General features: G+C 41.9%; 1 protein-coding gene across 5 annotated transcripts in view; it reads right to left on the bottom strand.

Annotated features, from left to right (window-relative positions):
* Positions 1 to 17,096, bottom strand: part of Mcoln2 (mucolipin 2) — a 59,901-nt gene that overhangs the window by 41,883 nt on the left and 922 nt on the right. For 3 of the 5 annotated variants that reach the window (XM_005385150.2, XM_013514550.1, XM_013514549.1), the window contains exons 1-2: positions 11,966 to 11,996; positions 4,432 to 4,591 (exon numbers count right to left, since the gene is read on the bottom strand). In XM_005385150.2, the coding sequence (XP_005385207.2) occupies positions 4,432 to 4,591; positions 11,966 to 11,994 (189 nt within the window). In that variant the 5' untranslated portion in view covers positions 11,995 to 11,996. Of the gene's footprint in view, positions 1 to 4,431; positions 4,592 to 11,965; positions 11,997 to 14,832; positions 17,003 to 17,096 lie in introns of those variants that run through there. The other 2 variants (XM_005385148.2, XM_005385149.2) reach the window with 2 other exon arrangements.

The raw sequence follows: 17,096 nt of genomic DNA, 5'->3' as shown, positions 1-17,096 counted from the left end.
AAGGATTATTTTGAAAAAAGGATTAATGCAGGCTCTTTAGAACTATGAAATGCAACTACTACTTGAGAATGTACTTAGATGACACTTTTGCATTTCAATCTCATCAGACCACATTCCTCAAAAACTAACTCGAAGGGTTGAGGAATTGCTAAAAGCCCCTCTACTTTAAGGAAAACATTAGAAGACACATTCTGCATCAGCCAAAAGTCAAGAAACTGAAGGTGAAAGGTTCTTTAAAGCATGTGAAAATCTGCCACTGGTGACCATAGGAGATGCCAGGAAAAGCCATGTTGCTTCTTGAAAGTTAAAAGAGTAAACTAGGGAACCAACACGCACAATTGTTTCAAGTCTTTAGAAGAAGACATCACATCTTCTGACCCTGCTTGCCTCACCAGTAGCACCCCTGAATTAAATTCTTCAGTCAAAGTTTGCTGAATGCTTTCTCTCTATCAAAGATATGATGTGGGCAAGATTGACAGTGCACCATATTGAATAACAACTCTTATCAATGAGTGTCAGGTACTGCACAAAAAAAATTCACACTTATTATACTTCCTTTAACTCCCCATATTCTCTGAGAAAGGTATTACATTGGGCCCCTTGTGGACAAAACAATTTTCCTACTAGTATATGCTCAGGAAATGAAATCATGGCTATCACAACGTCAGAGTAAAATATTGAATAAATATTTTACCCATTTTATACGTATGCAGCCTGAAGTTAAGTAATTTATCCAAGCTGGAACACCTAGAAAGTGTCAGAGTGAAGATGTGAATCAGGCATGTTGGACAGCAGAGCCTGTTCATTCTCTCAGCCCCTGAGATATGCCACCTTCTAACCTGAAGTGTTGCCAACTTCAGATGCAAGCATGTTAGATCCTCTCTCCTACGCTCATAGCAAAGCTACAGAAACAAAACAAACAAACAAACAAACAAAAAACAAAACAAACAAACAAAAAAAAAACCTCAATGAGGAATGAACAAACTGACTCAAAAAGTACCATACAATTTGCTAATATTTGAAACCACAACCCCATTTAAACTCTAAGCCACCAACTCAACTTCAAGAGGAACGGAATGTGGAGTTGTGGGCTCTGCTTGGGACCACTTCCATCTGGGTGGTTTTCAGAATGACCTGGCTTCAAGAACAACACATCTCTTTCACCCTATGGTTCCCAGAACAAGACAAGATCTTCCTGGATGACCTCAGCATCGAGAAAGGTTGGTGTGTCTGAACACCTTAGGGGAGCCAAGGGGGGGAAATTGTGAAGTCTCTTTCTTGTTATGACAGAACCAGACCCTCCAGACAGAGGAAGAGGAAGGGATGAAGCTGTTGACCAAACTACTTTATTTTCAAGAAGCAGTTGACAGCAAACAAGCATCCCATTCCACAAACTAGCTCTCAAGATTTGCTAAGAACACAATTCAAGACAGAAAAATAATGACTAAATTTAGTCTGGCAAAGATTGTGAACTGAAAACCTCCTTGTGAATTCAACTTATGAGAAAACATTCTGTACCAGGTAAAAGCAAGACACCACCGTCGTTTTGGATAAAGAATATGGGAGGAAAAGAGTACAGCTCAGAAAGGAATGCCAAAACCTCCCTGCAGATTATAAATTATTGCAGAATTCAGAGTAGGAATTTTTTAATTCCCTTCTCATCAACCCTGATAAAATGCCATTCATTTCATTAGACTTGAGGAAGGAGAGAAAAAAAAAACAGAAAAAGATGAGAAAGAAAAATGGGATTTGATGGATGAAAAGGCAGTCAAGAAATCTGCTCCAATTAGATATCACCCAAGTAACAGAACTTAATAGAACGAACCTACAGGTCAACAAAAACTGAATCTCTCCCTATTTTATTAGTGGAGACAGCTATATCCATACAGAAAGCAAATTATACGTTCCCAGGTTCCCAGAAATACCTTATTGTTAAAAGTAAAATTAGTGATGTAGCAGCAAAGAGTATTCAAGAAAACCACAAGCAGAGGTCAGGACAGGATGCTGTGGATAGGGGACTTCGAACAGCACCTGCAAAGTCAGTAGGCTCGGCCGGACAGACAGGGCATGCCTGGGAATGGCGAAGGATGGTCTGACTGGCTGGCATTAGGGAAGGAAACAGTAGATGAAAATTTGTTGGAAAGACAAGTTGAACGAGATTGTGAAATCTGTGGATTCCAGGCCATAGAGTCAAAGTTTTCTTCTGGGGGAAAGATGGGTTCTGCAGAAATTTCTGAGCAGGGGTGAAAGCTACGCTGAGGAAAACTAATGTGATTTTAGCACTAAAATGGACTGGTGGTGGGGGGTAAGAAAGGTAACATGAGATGAAGGTAGATGTGGCTTAGAGTAGGTGACTTATCTGTATTCCGACCACAAACTCTGGGGAGAGAACCCACATCGAGGACAGACACCAGCATGAGAAAAGGGTGCAGACTCCAGAGCCAGACAGAGCTCAATCCTGTCTCTAACTCACTCACTAACTGAATGGCTGTAAGCACGCTCCTTAACTCTTTTTGCTCCCGTTTCCTGTCTGTGAAAATCGGATTATAACTGAATCTACCTCACAGGGTTGCAGAAAGAATGAAATGAATTAACACGCACAAAATGCTCACTGTGTCTGGCACATGGCAAACACTAGGCTAAGTGTTGGAGGTTGGTGGCAGTGTAATGTCCTCACAGCTGTATTCCTGACTCAGTGCTCAGCAAGTCGGATTATCCATGTATACTTGGGATTCAAAGTCTATGTTAGAAATAAGGTAGGGAGTATCAAAAAACCAAATAGAGCTGGTGTGGTGGCACAAACCCGTCATCCCAACATGTTGGGAGGCTAAGGCCAAAGAGTCACAAGTTCAAGCCCAGCCTGGGCAATTTAGTGACTTAGTGAGGCTCTGTCCCAAAAGCTTAAAAATAAAAAAGGGCTGAATATATAGCTCAGTGTGAAGGACCTGAGTTCGCTCCCCAGTACCATGAAACAAAATAAACAAGCACACATGTACACACACACATACACACATGCACACACAGTAAACCCAGCTACTTGAGAAACTGAGGCAAAAGAACGGCTTGAGCTCAAGAGTTCCAGATCAACCTGAGCAACATGGCAAGATCCTGTCTCAAAACAAAACAAAACATGAATAGATGCACTTTTGTTTTAAAAAAAAAAATCAATGGTAATTTGTAGGTATCGGGATAAAGAAAAGTGAGTGGAAGATGGCAATAATATTTGACACCTGTGTGAGATAGAATTTTGGTAACAGTACTAGTTCAAAAATCAAGATGGAGGCTGGCTTAGCAAGCTAGGAAATTGAAAGACAATTAAAATTAACCAAATGACAGAAGAGGACATTGTTTTTTATAATGTCCTCTTCTAATACTTCTAATACTAACAATGCAACTATCTTGTAGGTTGTTGCCAGAACTAAAACTGCTGGACCAAGAATGAAAAGCATCACTTTTCACAGTGTCCTGCAGGTTAGCCTTGTTTCTTCTGAGTAACTGGCTTTCCCTAAAGCTGAATAAGCTGGGAGGACCTGGCACACAAAGGAAAGATCTCTTTATGAACACAGAATAAAGATACAGCTTCAGTTATAGCAGGGACTTCCTCTAATTTCCAGAAATATGTAGTGATCTATTTCACGTTCATTATAACTTTGTATTGATATCAGAATGATTATCTGACCACACAGCCCAGTATCTCAAATCAGGACTGTTAAAATGTTTATCTTTTTTTGTTTTGTGGTGCTGGGGATTAAGTGCAGAGCTCCATACATGCCAGGCAAGTGCTCTACCACTGAGCTACATACCCGGTCCAAGGACTATCTTTAAAATGGTCCAAGTTTCAAATGCAGGTATCTGCAGAAAGGCTCTCCCCCTACTTGCGGCTCAGTAGCAGAGGCTCAAAAGCTAAAGGACAACTCTGATGGCTCTTTTGACCCTGGGGATAAACTGCTCAACAGTATAAGTTTACACTTCTGATAATGTCCAAGGATTAGCATTTCTTTAGAAACTATGGCAACTGATAAAAAGGATACTTAGTAGTCCATAAGTAGGAAGACAAAAAATTCTCACTTCAAAACCATATTTGAATAAGATGTGTTTGAAGAAGGATGAGGGATTTCAACAACAGAAATCACTTGGGGCTGACAACCTTGGCCAGCCTGTGGGCCTCACATAGATATAGAAAGTCCCCTCAGGACTGACCTGCAGTATGTAGTATTTATAAACTGCAGATCAGCTGCAGAGAGGTGACTCTATAATCTCTGACTGAAACAAGCTCATCTTCTAAACCGAACTTCAGCCTCCCAGCTGTCTCTCGGCCAACATAATTTTATAGTTTTATGAACGTTAAGTATGGACTCTTCAGTTCAAAAGTACAGAAGACACAAAAACAGTTTCATCTGAAGATAAAGGCAAAGCAATCGTCTGAGTTACCTGTGTGGTGACCATGAGCACCTTCAAAATCTGCAAACCCAGTTTCCATGGAATCTGCTGCCTGGCCCGGTATTTCTCACAGGGGTTCATGAAGTAAAACTTCAAGTCTTCTCTCAAACATTCTTCTTTCACTTCAGAATCAAGTTGTGCCATTGTGTTTCTGCCACAGAAGATCAATTTTTAAATACTCTGAAGGCCTTCCCTCAGAAAGCTCCTGCACACCATTTTCTGGCCACATGCTCTGCTTGTCATACAAACACAGCTCTCTCCAGCCAGTGAGCTCCTGTTCTTCTGAAATCTGAGGAGTATTCCGGGTCCTCTATCGCCTGTCTTTCCACATACCCACCCATCTTGTTTAAAATGGCCATTCTTGGAAATGACAACTTTATTTTGTAAAACTTGTTAATTCCTACATCTTAACATACACCATTCTCTTGTCACTAGAGTATTATAAGAAAGTGTAGTTTGGACAGAAAGAGAAAGAGAAAGAGAGAGACAGAGACAGAGGCAGACAAATAGGAGACAGACATATAAAACAGAAAAAGAGAGAGAAATTACATGAATATAAGATTGAGTGAATAAGAGTATGGATATGTAACAGTGTCTGGATGTGTTTGTGAATGTGTTTGTGAATGTGATATCTGTGTGTATGGAGAAAAACTAGATAAGTCACTTTCATGATATGTCAGGTATAAAATATTAGAGCTTTAGTATAGACTAAAGTAATTAAATTGCTCTAAAAGTAGAAAATATTTACTATATAACTCTGTACGGAGATAAAGATCATGACCCCACCTGGTATGGATAAAATGTCAATTATTATAAGGTTCCAGAACATAAGTGGCTTCCAAAAGTTAAAACATCATTTTTCTAATCAGAATCTGGCACTCAATATTAGTAAAATTTTGTTTTTTCTATTTCAGGGACTCTGGTCTCAGGATTCAAGGTGGGTCATGAGAAGTGGTCACAGGACTGGAGCTAAAACTGGTGGGACATGTCTGGACTTTCCACTAAGTGGTCCCCAACATGGGACATGCCAAAAATATACAGAAAACATTAGTACTTCTATTCAGTCTCCATCTTTAAAACAAAACCCCTGAATTCCACTAGTAATTAACATAGCACAGGCTTTACATATATAATAATTCATGAAACTTATGGAATATGCATGTAACATAATACATAGGTCACATCATATATAAAATATATAATAGTGTTGTACAATCATTTATAAATAAATGTGCACACACTAGGAATACTGTGTCCAAGGTTACTGTTGAATGAACACTCAAAGTTTGACGATCGCAGACGTCAGGCACAGAACATGAATCTGGAGCTCCTAGAAGCCATCTCGCTGCCAGAGGAGAGCTTGATAGAGACTGAAGCTAGCAGAGAAAGTCAGACGAGAGATAGCCACCGAGTCTAATAACAGTATTGAGTTCCTGGACACAACTGTACTGGCAGCTATTCACTCTATCAATTTAAGCCCCTAAATACTTTTTGAGCTTAAGCTAATCTGAGTTAGGTTCTTGTTTCTCACCAGCAGCAGTGTCTTGACATTAAGTTTAATGAATAAATTCTAATAGGTTAGGTCATCATTCAAGTTACTCATTTCTTGGAATGTTTTTATCACTGAAGGTTATTCTGGGGGATTTTTTACTGGAAATATCTAAATAACATATTTTTTACTGATTTATAATCTGTTATCTATCTTGACTAACAAGCTTAAAAGAAACCCAAAAGGGAATGGTTGTTTAAATGTTAACACCCAACTAATAATGCCTTTCTATTTCTCAGTTGATTTTTAGATCTCCTTTTTTTTTTTTTTTTTTTTCAGAATTAGTGAGCTAGATAAATCAGAACTATTCTACTAGAAAGGAGAGGGAAGAATATAGGGGAAAAAAGAGAAGGAGGAAAAAAGAGAGAAGAAAGGGAGAAAGGGAAAGAAGAAGGAAAAATAAAAGTAGATAAAATATGTTTCCTGGGAGAAGCTAGAAGAACCTTTAAACGACTACAAAGTTAAGAAAGCAGAACTCCCAGACCAATCTCAGGGGCACCCTGAGAAGAGCTGACTGCCACTCACACTGTCTTGGACTTTGGCTTTGTGGTATCCAGAAAGGGAACAGAGAACCAAGACTGTAGCCAAAGTCCACCCAGGACCCGACAGAACACCTTCCTCACATCCAGATGGCTGTGCCAAAGGGCTGCCCTTTCAGGAAAATAACCAGCCTTGAAACTGCCTGTCCTGCCCAAGCATGGTGGTGCACCCCTGTAATCCCAGCACTTGGAAGGCTGAGGCAGGAGGATCACTGTGAGTTCAAGGCCAGCCTGGGCTCCATAGTGAGACCCTGTCAAAAAGAGAAAAGAAGAGAGTAGGGGAGGGGAAGGGAGGGGAGGGGAAGGGAGGGGAGGGGAGAGGAGAGGAGGGGAGAGGAGAAGAGGGGAGGGAGGGGAGGGGAGACAGAGAAGGAAACTGCCCAACTCAAAACTTATAGGACTACTCAGAAGACCAGAGTGTCTGGTCCTCTGAGGGTCTGCAAGCGCAGACCCAAGCAGTCTCTCCTGCTGGACAGGAGGGTCTTCTGGTCCTCTGCAAGCGCACCTGTTAGACCACCATCGTTAGTGAGCCAAATCCTCTAAGGGAAGAGGAAGTTAAAAAGTAGACCCATTCTGGGAAATGATAGCCCTTAGCTAGCTATTTGCACCTCACACCTAGGCAAGCCAGACAGCATGCCAAGACCTCGTTTCAAACCGTATTACAGCAAGCTCACACTGAACCTACGTGGGTTCAACTGCAGTTGCCTTTCATATCTTAGAAAACACCACACAGAAGCCTCTTCAGTGGTTCTCACTTCAAAAGGACAAGACTACAAACGTGTCTGCCCTGAGCCTGCTAGAGTCACCTCTTGCATCAATCTGACTGACTTAGCTTATTTTGTGAGCCTTAAGCTGTAGAGGTTCCCTGAAAGTCCCAGGCTGAGTGTCCAGTAGGAGAGACTGCTTGGGAAGGCACCCCTAGCAAGTAGCTCAGTGGGTGCTGTGTCATTATGGACATAGAGCTCTGACTCCGGGGAGGGTGTGAAGAGATAAGGGGAAACCCACCAGGCATAGCACACAGGAAGTACACAGGGAGCACCTGACTAGCAGCACTGGGCGTCCCATTTCCAAGAAGAAGGTGGCATCTTAACACGAACTTCAGAGCCTGCAAGCGCACCTGTTAGAACCCTCGTGGTCGTATTCTGAGTCATACTAAGTGCAGAGACCACCATCGTTAGTGAGCCAGGGATTCATCCTGATGATTCAAATATGCTTTTCATGTAATAAAATGCAAAGAGCAAACAAAAATGTGTGTGTGAATTCTCAAGGCCCTGACGGAAAGGCCGTGGGGCCACTCTATCTCCCACTACACACACGTGGCCTCTGTATGAGAAATGCTGAGCTAAAAAAAGAGGTCGCTTTTACCAGAACAGTGATGAAATCACAGAACATTTGATCAAATACTTAGTGAACAGCTTGACAGCCAAGGTCTGCTGGAGACATCTCCCTACCTCCCAGGAGCTGGTCCCCTGAAAGCAGAGGTATGAATAGATAACAGTACAATAAAATGCATCAAGAGCTATGGAAATATGCACTGGGGACCCAGGAACAGGAAGTGACTTTTGCAGCCCAATTGCTTCAAGAAGTTTCCAAGGAATCCAGCTGGGGATTCCTTCAACTATTGTATGTGGCCATTCAGTGTTCAGGAAATAGAAACTGATGTTAACATTACACTAACAAATGTTATTAATAGGTTTCAGGCAAAAAAATAAAATTAAATAAAATAAAGGCAAGAAAAGTAGCAAGTAATGAATGTCGAGATCACTCATTCTACCACATTATTTTACTACAGTATGCTTCCAGAATTATTTCACTTATGTAGTTTACAAGCACTTGCAATCCTTCTAACATTGTGAAAGATTAAAATACTAATGACCATCCCTTCCAGTATAGGGATCAGATGACAAGACCTAAGATAGTATGAGCTGCAGGTGACCAAATGATAAAGATGACAGAAATATAGAAAAAAATAATTGATGTAAATAATAAAGATGCATGATGCATTAGCTGTTTTTTTCCTAAGTCTAACTTAGGTTTAAAGAACATCTGAATTTGGAAAGAATGGGTAATGATATTTTGGTACAAAAATTCTGGTATCTCAATAAGAATGTAAAAGTTTTCTAAACTCTGAGGGCCTCTTATTGCCCCCTTTTTCCTAACTGGTAGGTTTATCTTAGTTCCCTGGTGGAGGAAGGGCATTAAATAGACTCACATACGCAGATATCTTATTGCTATGACAAAAATAAAGTGGTGCTGAAAGGATGACACAAAGAAGATAGAAAAATTTTAAAAGGCCGTATTAACAAGAGAGTATCATACTACCAAACATTTACGCCTTTAACACACTTTTCTAAGACCTTCTGATGCCAAGCACCAGCTTGGTGTCCTTAACAGAAGAAGTTCAAAAGCTGCAATCACCACTCCATGAATAAGAATTCAGTCAGTGGACAGGAGAAATACCGCAAGCCCATCACAAATGATGAAAATCACCGACAAGTTCAGAAAAAAAATTGTTTAAACATAAGTTAGGAGAAGTAAAAGTGACAACGTAAGTCCAATTAGGCGACATAAACCAAAGAAGGTCTAAATTACACCGACCTATCAATTCCAGGACAGCCATAGAACTGAAGTTGCACAAAAGAAATAAAAGCAATCTTAAATTTTATTAACTATTTGCTTCATTAAGCTATAGGAAATGCGTGGTCTGGATTTTTATGACCTTAATAAATAGCACTGTTGAAGACCAAAATATCAAAGAAAACTAGTATTTGTAAACACGGAAACAAGATCTGGAATCAAATGGAAAGTTACCCCTGCAGTGGGTTCAATAAAACGTAGAGATTCTGGAATGGAAAACTAAAGTGGGTTTAGCAAGAAGCCTGAGGTAAGTACTGCAGCGAATAGACAGGAGGAAGTAAATCAAAGCTACCACCAGTATTTAAGAAAACTTGGTCTTCCCCCAGATATTCAGGACCATGTGATATCAGCTGGGTTTAAGGCTATCACATGACCAAAAGCAATGTCAGCTTTATCAAACCAAGGACACCAACAGTCTAGAGACATCCAAAGTTTTAAAAGAAAGGAAACAAGTTACCAGTGATTCTCAACCTTCTTGGGATCATAAAACCCATGTGAGAACATGAAGAACGCTCTTGATCTTTGCCCCTGCAAACTGCACACACTATTTCAGCAATAGCAACTTGTGGGCAAATAAGCAAACCAGCACAGGGTGCTATTATTCACGGCTTGCCCTTGCCTGATCCTTACCCCACTTGAAAGTAACAAGGACTCCGAGGGTGATTCTGTTTTTCTTGTGGTTGTTTTCTTTCGTTTGTTTTTTTTTTTCTTTGGTACCCGGAATTGAACTCATGACCTCACACTTGCCTGGCAGGCGCTGTGCCACTGAGCTATATCCCCGGCCCCCTCAGGTGATTCCAGTATGCAATGAAGTTTGAAAGCCTCCACCAGAGAGGTTACTTGTTGATGTCTCATCTTGTACAGGAAGTAACTTCGATACTTTGTGGTTGCAACCTGCCCCCAAATACAAAAATCCAATTTTACCAACCCCCTGGCCAGTGTTCCTTCTTGACCCAAGTTAATTTCTCTTAAAGGGTAGGGGTCTACAAAACAGATGGGAATGAAGAAAAAAATGTTATGTTTAATATACTTCTTGAATTTAAAAATGGGTGACATTTTAGAAAACAGACATTCTACATGGTCATGTTACCAAATGCAAAGAAAAATAAAAATCATACACATAGTAACAGGAAGCCAATATACCTTCCTCAAAGTGTCTTTGAGCCTCAGATCCTCTAAAACAAATGCCAGCTTTCCATTTCTGTTGGTCCTGAAACTTCTCAGAGTAAACCGGCTCCTGTTGTGGATTCCAACGAACTCTACTCAGCACTACATACAACTGATGAAACTGCTTCTCTTAGCTTCCAGAAAATTCCACTCCTCTGGCTTTCCTCTTACTTCATGGGTGCCTCTCTTTTCTGGCTCCTCCTCCATCTGACCTTTAGGGGGCAGGGCATGGGCCACACACCTTCAACTCTCTGTCTTCTCTTCTAGAAGAGTGTGTCCAGTCTTGTGGCTTCAACTCTCCTCTTTATGGAGACTGCATTTAGCAACTCCAGCAAATCTCTTTCAAGAACAGACTCCTTTATCTAACCTGCTTTCGGAGTGAGGCTCCATCCACCTCGCCCTCTACCTGCCCCTCCACCCTCTTCTCAATGCAGCCATCTGCACATATTCATCCACACATTACCCACTGTGGGTGGACAATTGGTGGTCAACTTATAACACCCAGCTGAACTGAGTAAACATGGTGCTGGGTGTTTACTCAGTTGAGGATTGTTGCCAGCAGCATAAGAGGCAGAATTGGAAAAGAAGAAGTTAGGCTGTTAGGAGCTGGTAGAAGCTGCTGGGAGCCTGTTGGGAGCAGAGAGAAACTGTAAGGAGATGTTGGTTCTCTTGGAGGAGCTTGTCATGCTGGCTTTCCTGATGAACTTGTCTGTTTTCATCCTCCAAGGAGCTCGGGACCTTGTTGTCCCTGAGAATGGCTTCGGTTCACTTTGGGGTAGCTCTGGTCCTCACTCTGAGCATCGCTTCCTGGCTCCAAAGGGGAAGATGGTCCACTGCTCAGTCTCCTGGAGAAGCTTGTCGCATTGGTTTTCCTGATGGGAACTTGGCTTTCCTGATCATCAGAGGAGCCTGGGACCTCACCGTCACTGAAGATGGCTGTGGTACTTTTCGGGGGAGCTTTGGTTCTTATTTTGAGCATCACTTCCTGGCTCCAGTGTAGATCCCTGTCTGCTAGCACAGATCCTTCATCCCACTGGCGCAGACTTTCTAGATTCCAACACTGACCTTTGGGCCTTCCCAGCACAGATTCCTGAAACAGGCCTGCATGAGACATTGTTATGGGCTCCAGGTCTTCAGCTGGACTCACGTAGGACATTATTGTGGGATCCAGGCCCTCAGCTAGATTCTTTGGTCTTTAGTGTGTGGACAAATTTCCTGTACTCTCTTGTATGTGATTCTTTGGATGACTATTATAAATAATCTTATAAAACATGTGTCCTGTATTATACTGTTCCCCTTGCACTGTCCCCCAAACCACAACACCCACTATCCACGCAGTGGTTCCCCACACAGGCTGCACAACAGAATCACCTGAAAAGCTTTAAACTTTTTCAATGCTTGGCTTCCAGCTACTAGACACTCTGATATAATAGGTATGAAATATGAACTGGGCATCAAGGTTTTGCTAAGCTTCTGATGATTCTAAAGTGTGGCAAAGAATGAAAACCACTGCTTTAAGTTCATGTTTTGATTTCTCCCTTTCTTCCAATTTGTTCAATTTCCCTTCCAACCACATCATCTCTCTGATCATCTCCCTCTCTCTGTTCCCATGGTGACTTCCTGGTCCAAGTACCTTGATTTCTCAGTGCTCCACCAGATCATACCTAGAGGGGAAATTTTAAAACTAATTAATTTCAAAGTATCATTTCCCTATGTAAAATACTCTCTTACCATGTCCTGTGATTGCCTACAAGACCCCTGCCTGCTCCTTCCTACACTTTCTCTTCTGTTTCCTCAATATATCTTGGCTTCATTCCCTCCCTGGAAATTCCCATGGGGGGGATAATTCTACTTGCTGTTTCAACTACTCCCCGCTCTTTCCCCAGCTCTTTGTATATCTGCTTCCCTCTGCTAACGTTTTACTTCTTAGCGCAGACATCACCTTCTCAGAGTGGACTCCCTGACCACTCCATTACATGTGGCCTCATCACCGCCTCTCACCTCCCTCAATTTCCTTCATACTCAGTGTCAAAATCTCTATCGATCTTCCATACAGAAGGCTTTGTGAAGCTCCAGTCCTACTTCTCCCTGTCTACCCCGGAGACTCCAGACTGCCTCACACATAACAGGTGTTCAGTGAATATTCCTTTGAAAAAACAAACAAGTCAATGGATGAGACACTACAAGGTTCTAACTTTTCCTTGTTTTAATATCAAATAATAGTAACAGTGATACTGTTACAGCAATAAAATAACAGAAAATCTAGAATATTGATGTGAAGAACTAAATTAAAAATGCATCAAAGTCTTGCTTAGCCAAGGTGCATTAGAGAGTTCTAGGTAAATAGGCTGCCCGGCTTGCTGATAGAAACCTTGTTTTGTTTTATTCGCTATTCCTAATGTCTTTCCAAAAAAAGAACTACCCAATGAATTGTTACCACCGCAGGTTGCTATCCATTAGAAAGTTAGAGTCCTCCCTCAAACTGAATGCCAAATAATATGAAATTTAAACACATGAAAATACTGTTGATAAAAGTCTAGGATATAGCATTTTTAAAATAATTTAGCATGCCTTTCTAAAAATAAGACAAAATTCAGAAGTCAAGAAAATGACTGACAGACCTTAACCTAAAATTCAAGACTTCAAAAAGTTACAAGACAGACTGCAAAAGAAAGCCTCCAATATATTTAAGCAGCCATAAGTTTACTCTTTTCCCTGCTGAATTTCTCCAAACTACTAATACAGAAAAGACAACCCAGCACAACAGGCAAAGGATCTGAACAAGCCATTGGTTATTTACTAACAATAAAAATTTGCTAACAATCAGGTTGGTAAAAATCTATCTTAATTTTTATTTATCAAGCATAGAAGGCAAACTCCGTTAAAGGAAATGTAAATTTTGAAGAGTACTTGGGTGTTATTTTTAAGAGAATCAGTGATCTAGGAGTCAAACTTTTGTGGATTTATACTATAAATTTTTAAATATCTTGTCAGAAAGATGGTACAAAAATATTAACTGCAGGTCTATCTGTAACTATGTATTAATTTGAAAATGTCTGTAACATACTGTTAAATACCTTTTAAATTATAAAACTGACACAGTGAGATTATATTTTTCAAAACAGTTAGCATTTATGATTATATACAAACATTTTGAACAGTCTAGAAGTGCAGAAATCAGCAAACAAGGACAAAACACACCATGGTAACTTCTGTGAAATATATTATGGTGATCTTAATTTTCTTTATCAAGTTTTCCCTGCTTTCTTCATCGGTTAATCACAGATGCGATTAACATCTGTGAACTTATCAGCTATGGTTAAACTAAGCTTTTTCAAAAAGAGTCTAACAGGAACTAGGCCGTGAAGTTTTCCCTTGCCCTTAGTTTGTGTGTGGTGGGTACGGGTTAGAGAGCGAACGGTGATAAGCACAGAAACTTAAATTCTGTAATTTTCTACAACAGTGGCCATGCTGTCCCCAGGATGACTGTCGGGGACAACTCAGCGGATGGAAGAGTTTGGACCAGTCCTAACACCTGTCACACGATCTTTCCACTCCAGCTCCTACTATGAGCAAATTGCCTCATGATTTGCTAGTCTTACAAGAGAGAAAGAAAAACAATGCAGTTTATGGTGGCTCTTGGGTTGCTGGGCCCCAAAGACAGGAAGTTGGGGGAAGCCAAGAAAGAAAGTTTAGCTACGTTTCACGTATCTCCCAACATGAATGACACGGCATTGAAATCCTAAGACATACCCTGAAGAAAAGCCAGAGGGGCTTTTCATTTTCTATTAGAGCCACCCATAAAAGATGAACATGCTAAATTTTTAGGAATTTCCCTAAAGATAATCATGACACCAAGTTCCTAATAACTCATCCCCGATTACCACATTGCTGCCTTAGACTACCAGAAAGCAGAACTGCAGCTGCATGTTTCAGATGTCTCGTTCTCAACAAGCCACACTCCTTTTGATACCAGGGGAATCTGCTCTCAGTGACAGAGATAAGTACAAGGGAAACGTCATTGCTCAGAAGTACAGGACTCCAAATGCAGTTAAGCTAGGGAAGATGGCTGGGATCACGGAATTTCCTAAGACTCTTTCTCTAACATTTCTAGTAAGTATCTGATTTAATAGGGGCATGCTGATGACTCTTCCTAAGTAAAAGAAGTTATACTGTAAGTACATAAATATCATTTTCCCCTCAACGCATTGAGCTTATCTTAATTTTGCACCTGCTACCTTGCATCATGTTGGTGAATCCCTAGACTCACACCATCTCTAGAAAACTCTTCTAACTGGGAGAGGTGGTATTATTTTTAAGCCCATCATTTACATTGCGTGTCTCCTAGAATTATTAGCCCAAGGACAATTTTCCAGACTCTTCAGCCTCATAAATGAACGATTCATGCCTGGCAGATGTTTTGGCTGAAGCCACTACAATACAGTCAAGGAGAAAAAAACGAAACACAACTGTCACAGGAGAAGAAAGGAAGCAGCTCACCCAGCTGAGAGGAAAGGAAGGTGGGCCGTGTGCCTCTTCTGTAGTCACTTCATACCAGGAAGAAGGGGGCTCAGGCCCAACCTCAAAAACGGTAGACAGCTTGGCTGGAGGCTCAAAATGGGAAGAAAAAACAAAGATGATTGCCAAAGCAAACAAACCAAAAACATGGCTTGAAATATCTGATATTGAACAGACTATTGCAGTCTGATTTTAAGAATAATAAAGCCCAGAAACGAAGTTACTTTTTTCTATGAGCCCCTAACACCTGAAATGAGTGCTCTCTAAAGTGTCTTTAAATTCCTCAGAACTGACGCAGGGAACTTAAACTGTAGGCCTCAGCTAAAAAGAACAGCCTACAGGGAAGAGCCAGCTTTCTATTTTTATGGCTAACAAGGCTCTCTTTGGCCACTGTTTTTACTTTGAAAACTGGAGCCACAAGAGGCCAACCTGCTTTTTTAACAACGCTTTAAAAGGTCAAGATTTCCCTTTACTGACAGAGGAGTGATTAGGTGAGGAAATTAGTCTGTGAATACCATCATCCTGGACTTGCACTTCTATATTCCCCACCACTCAGTTCAGAACTTGTCCCACGAGTCTTCTTACTTGCTTCATTAGGCTATTTTACATCTGCTAGTTTATTTGTAAGAACAACACTTGAATAATTCTTCTTTGGGGGAAAAGACTGTGACTGCCTCACTTTACCAGGATTAACTATTTTGTTAATAGGGAAGGTTAAATAAAACGGCACCATTCTGATGCCCTCTGGAGTGGATCATGTGCCTGTTTTTTAAGGGATGTGGCCACTGTACTTGGTTTAAAGAAGACTTGCTGAAGGACAAAGGCATTCCTGGGGAAAGTGCATGGCAAAGGAGTCTGACTCCCCTAAGGTATAAAGAGGAAGTCAGGTAAAATCTTAACAGACCTCTGTCTCAACAGGAAGCTGCCAGATGCCTCCAAATTTATACTACAGTATTTGGTTAGCACACCACAGAGACAGGGCGGTTGGCGATAGCATCAAGTCCACATACCACTTCTGTGAGAACGGTATAGTGAGCACCCTCTACATAAAATGTCAGAATTTGCATTCAGGTATCCATTAACAACAGACAAAACATCCCACCTCTCATTTACTAACGCTTGCATTCCCTCTCAATTCACAAGGACACACAGTCTTGTTTCCCACTAACTAGTACTGCACACACATCTACATACTGCACCTTTCAGACCGGAAAACGTGAAGGCTGTTCACACCCAGCAATATGTTCTTTAACATTGAGCACTGCTTCTGAAGATATTCACAGGATATGTTAATAAAAAAAATTAAACTCTGAGGAAATGTGTTGAGAAAAAAAAAAAACAATACTAGAATCAAGATACAAACAGAGATTATACACCACACCCACTATAAATGAGCACAAGTGGTTTTCCACCCAGGCAGAAGACAAATAAATCCAGAGTCCATTTGCTCCCCACTTTTAAAGACAGTACATTTAGGAGTAAGACAGAGGGAAACCGTGTTTAACCTCTACTCTCCTGGCCCATTACAAATAGACACCTCCGCATGAAGAGTTTATAAATTCCATGACACAGGTCACTCTGGTGTGACAGTCACCGGCACCCAGTCACGGGTGAGGTTCCACCAATTCAAAATTGCTCTTTCAAAAGTCTGAAAACTATATGCCCCACTTGCTGGAAATTCATGTGGACAGCCCGCACAGCCCCAGCAAATTCTCGTCTTGAATTCTGGCTTTCTTTGCTTCCTTGAAGTCCATTTATAACATGGGCAGGACCCCGAGGAACGGCAGGAAAGTCGCAGCTCTACTTTAGGGAAGTCGAACAAGCACCACTGTGTCTGCTCCGGGCCGGGCAGCAGGAGCCAAGGCCAGTTTGTGGCCCTGCGCTCCGCGGCGCCGCGGGTGGCTGCAGCCCTGACCGCGGAGGGGGGCCCCTTGGCAGCGCCGTCCGGCCGAACTGTGCGCCTTTTCACGCGGACGGAGAAGCCGGGGTAACCACCCTGTAGCCCCCCACCTGAGGAAAGGGTTGTTTGTTCCGGAAGGCCCCGCCCAGCCTAGTCTAACGAAGCGCCAGCCGTCGGAGCACGCGCGCCCGAGCGCAGGGGCGCTCTGCTCCAAAGCTGTAATCCACGGGCGCTCGCGGCTTGCCCCAGAGTCGGGATCCCGCGGCCCCGCTCCTGGCTCCGGGCCCCGCGTCCGCCCGCAAAGTCTCGGCGCTGCCGGGGGAGGCGGCGGGGGACCGCTCCGCGC

This window comes from Chinchilla lanigera, unplaced genomic scaffold (assembly GCF_000276665.1).
Source record: "Chinchilla lanigera isolate Chin_1 unplaced genomic scaffold, ChiLan1.0 scaffold00022, whole genome shotgun sequence".
Lineage (NCBI taxonomy): Eukaryota > Metazoa > Chordata > Mammalia > Rodentia > Chinchillidae > Chinchilla > Chinchilla lanigera.
The sequence above is the reverse complement of the archived record's forward strand: the minus strand, read 5'-3'. Positions and strand labels throughout refer to the sequence as shown.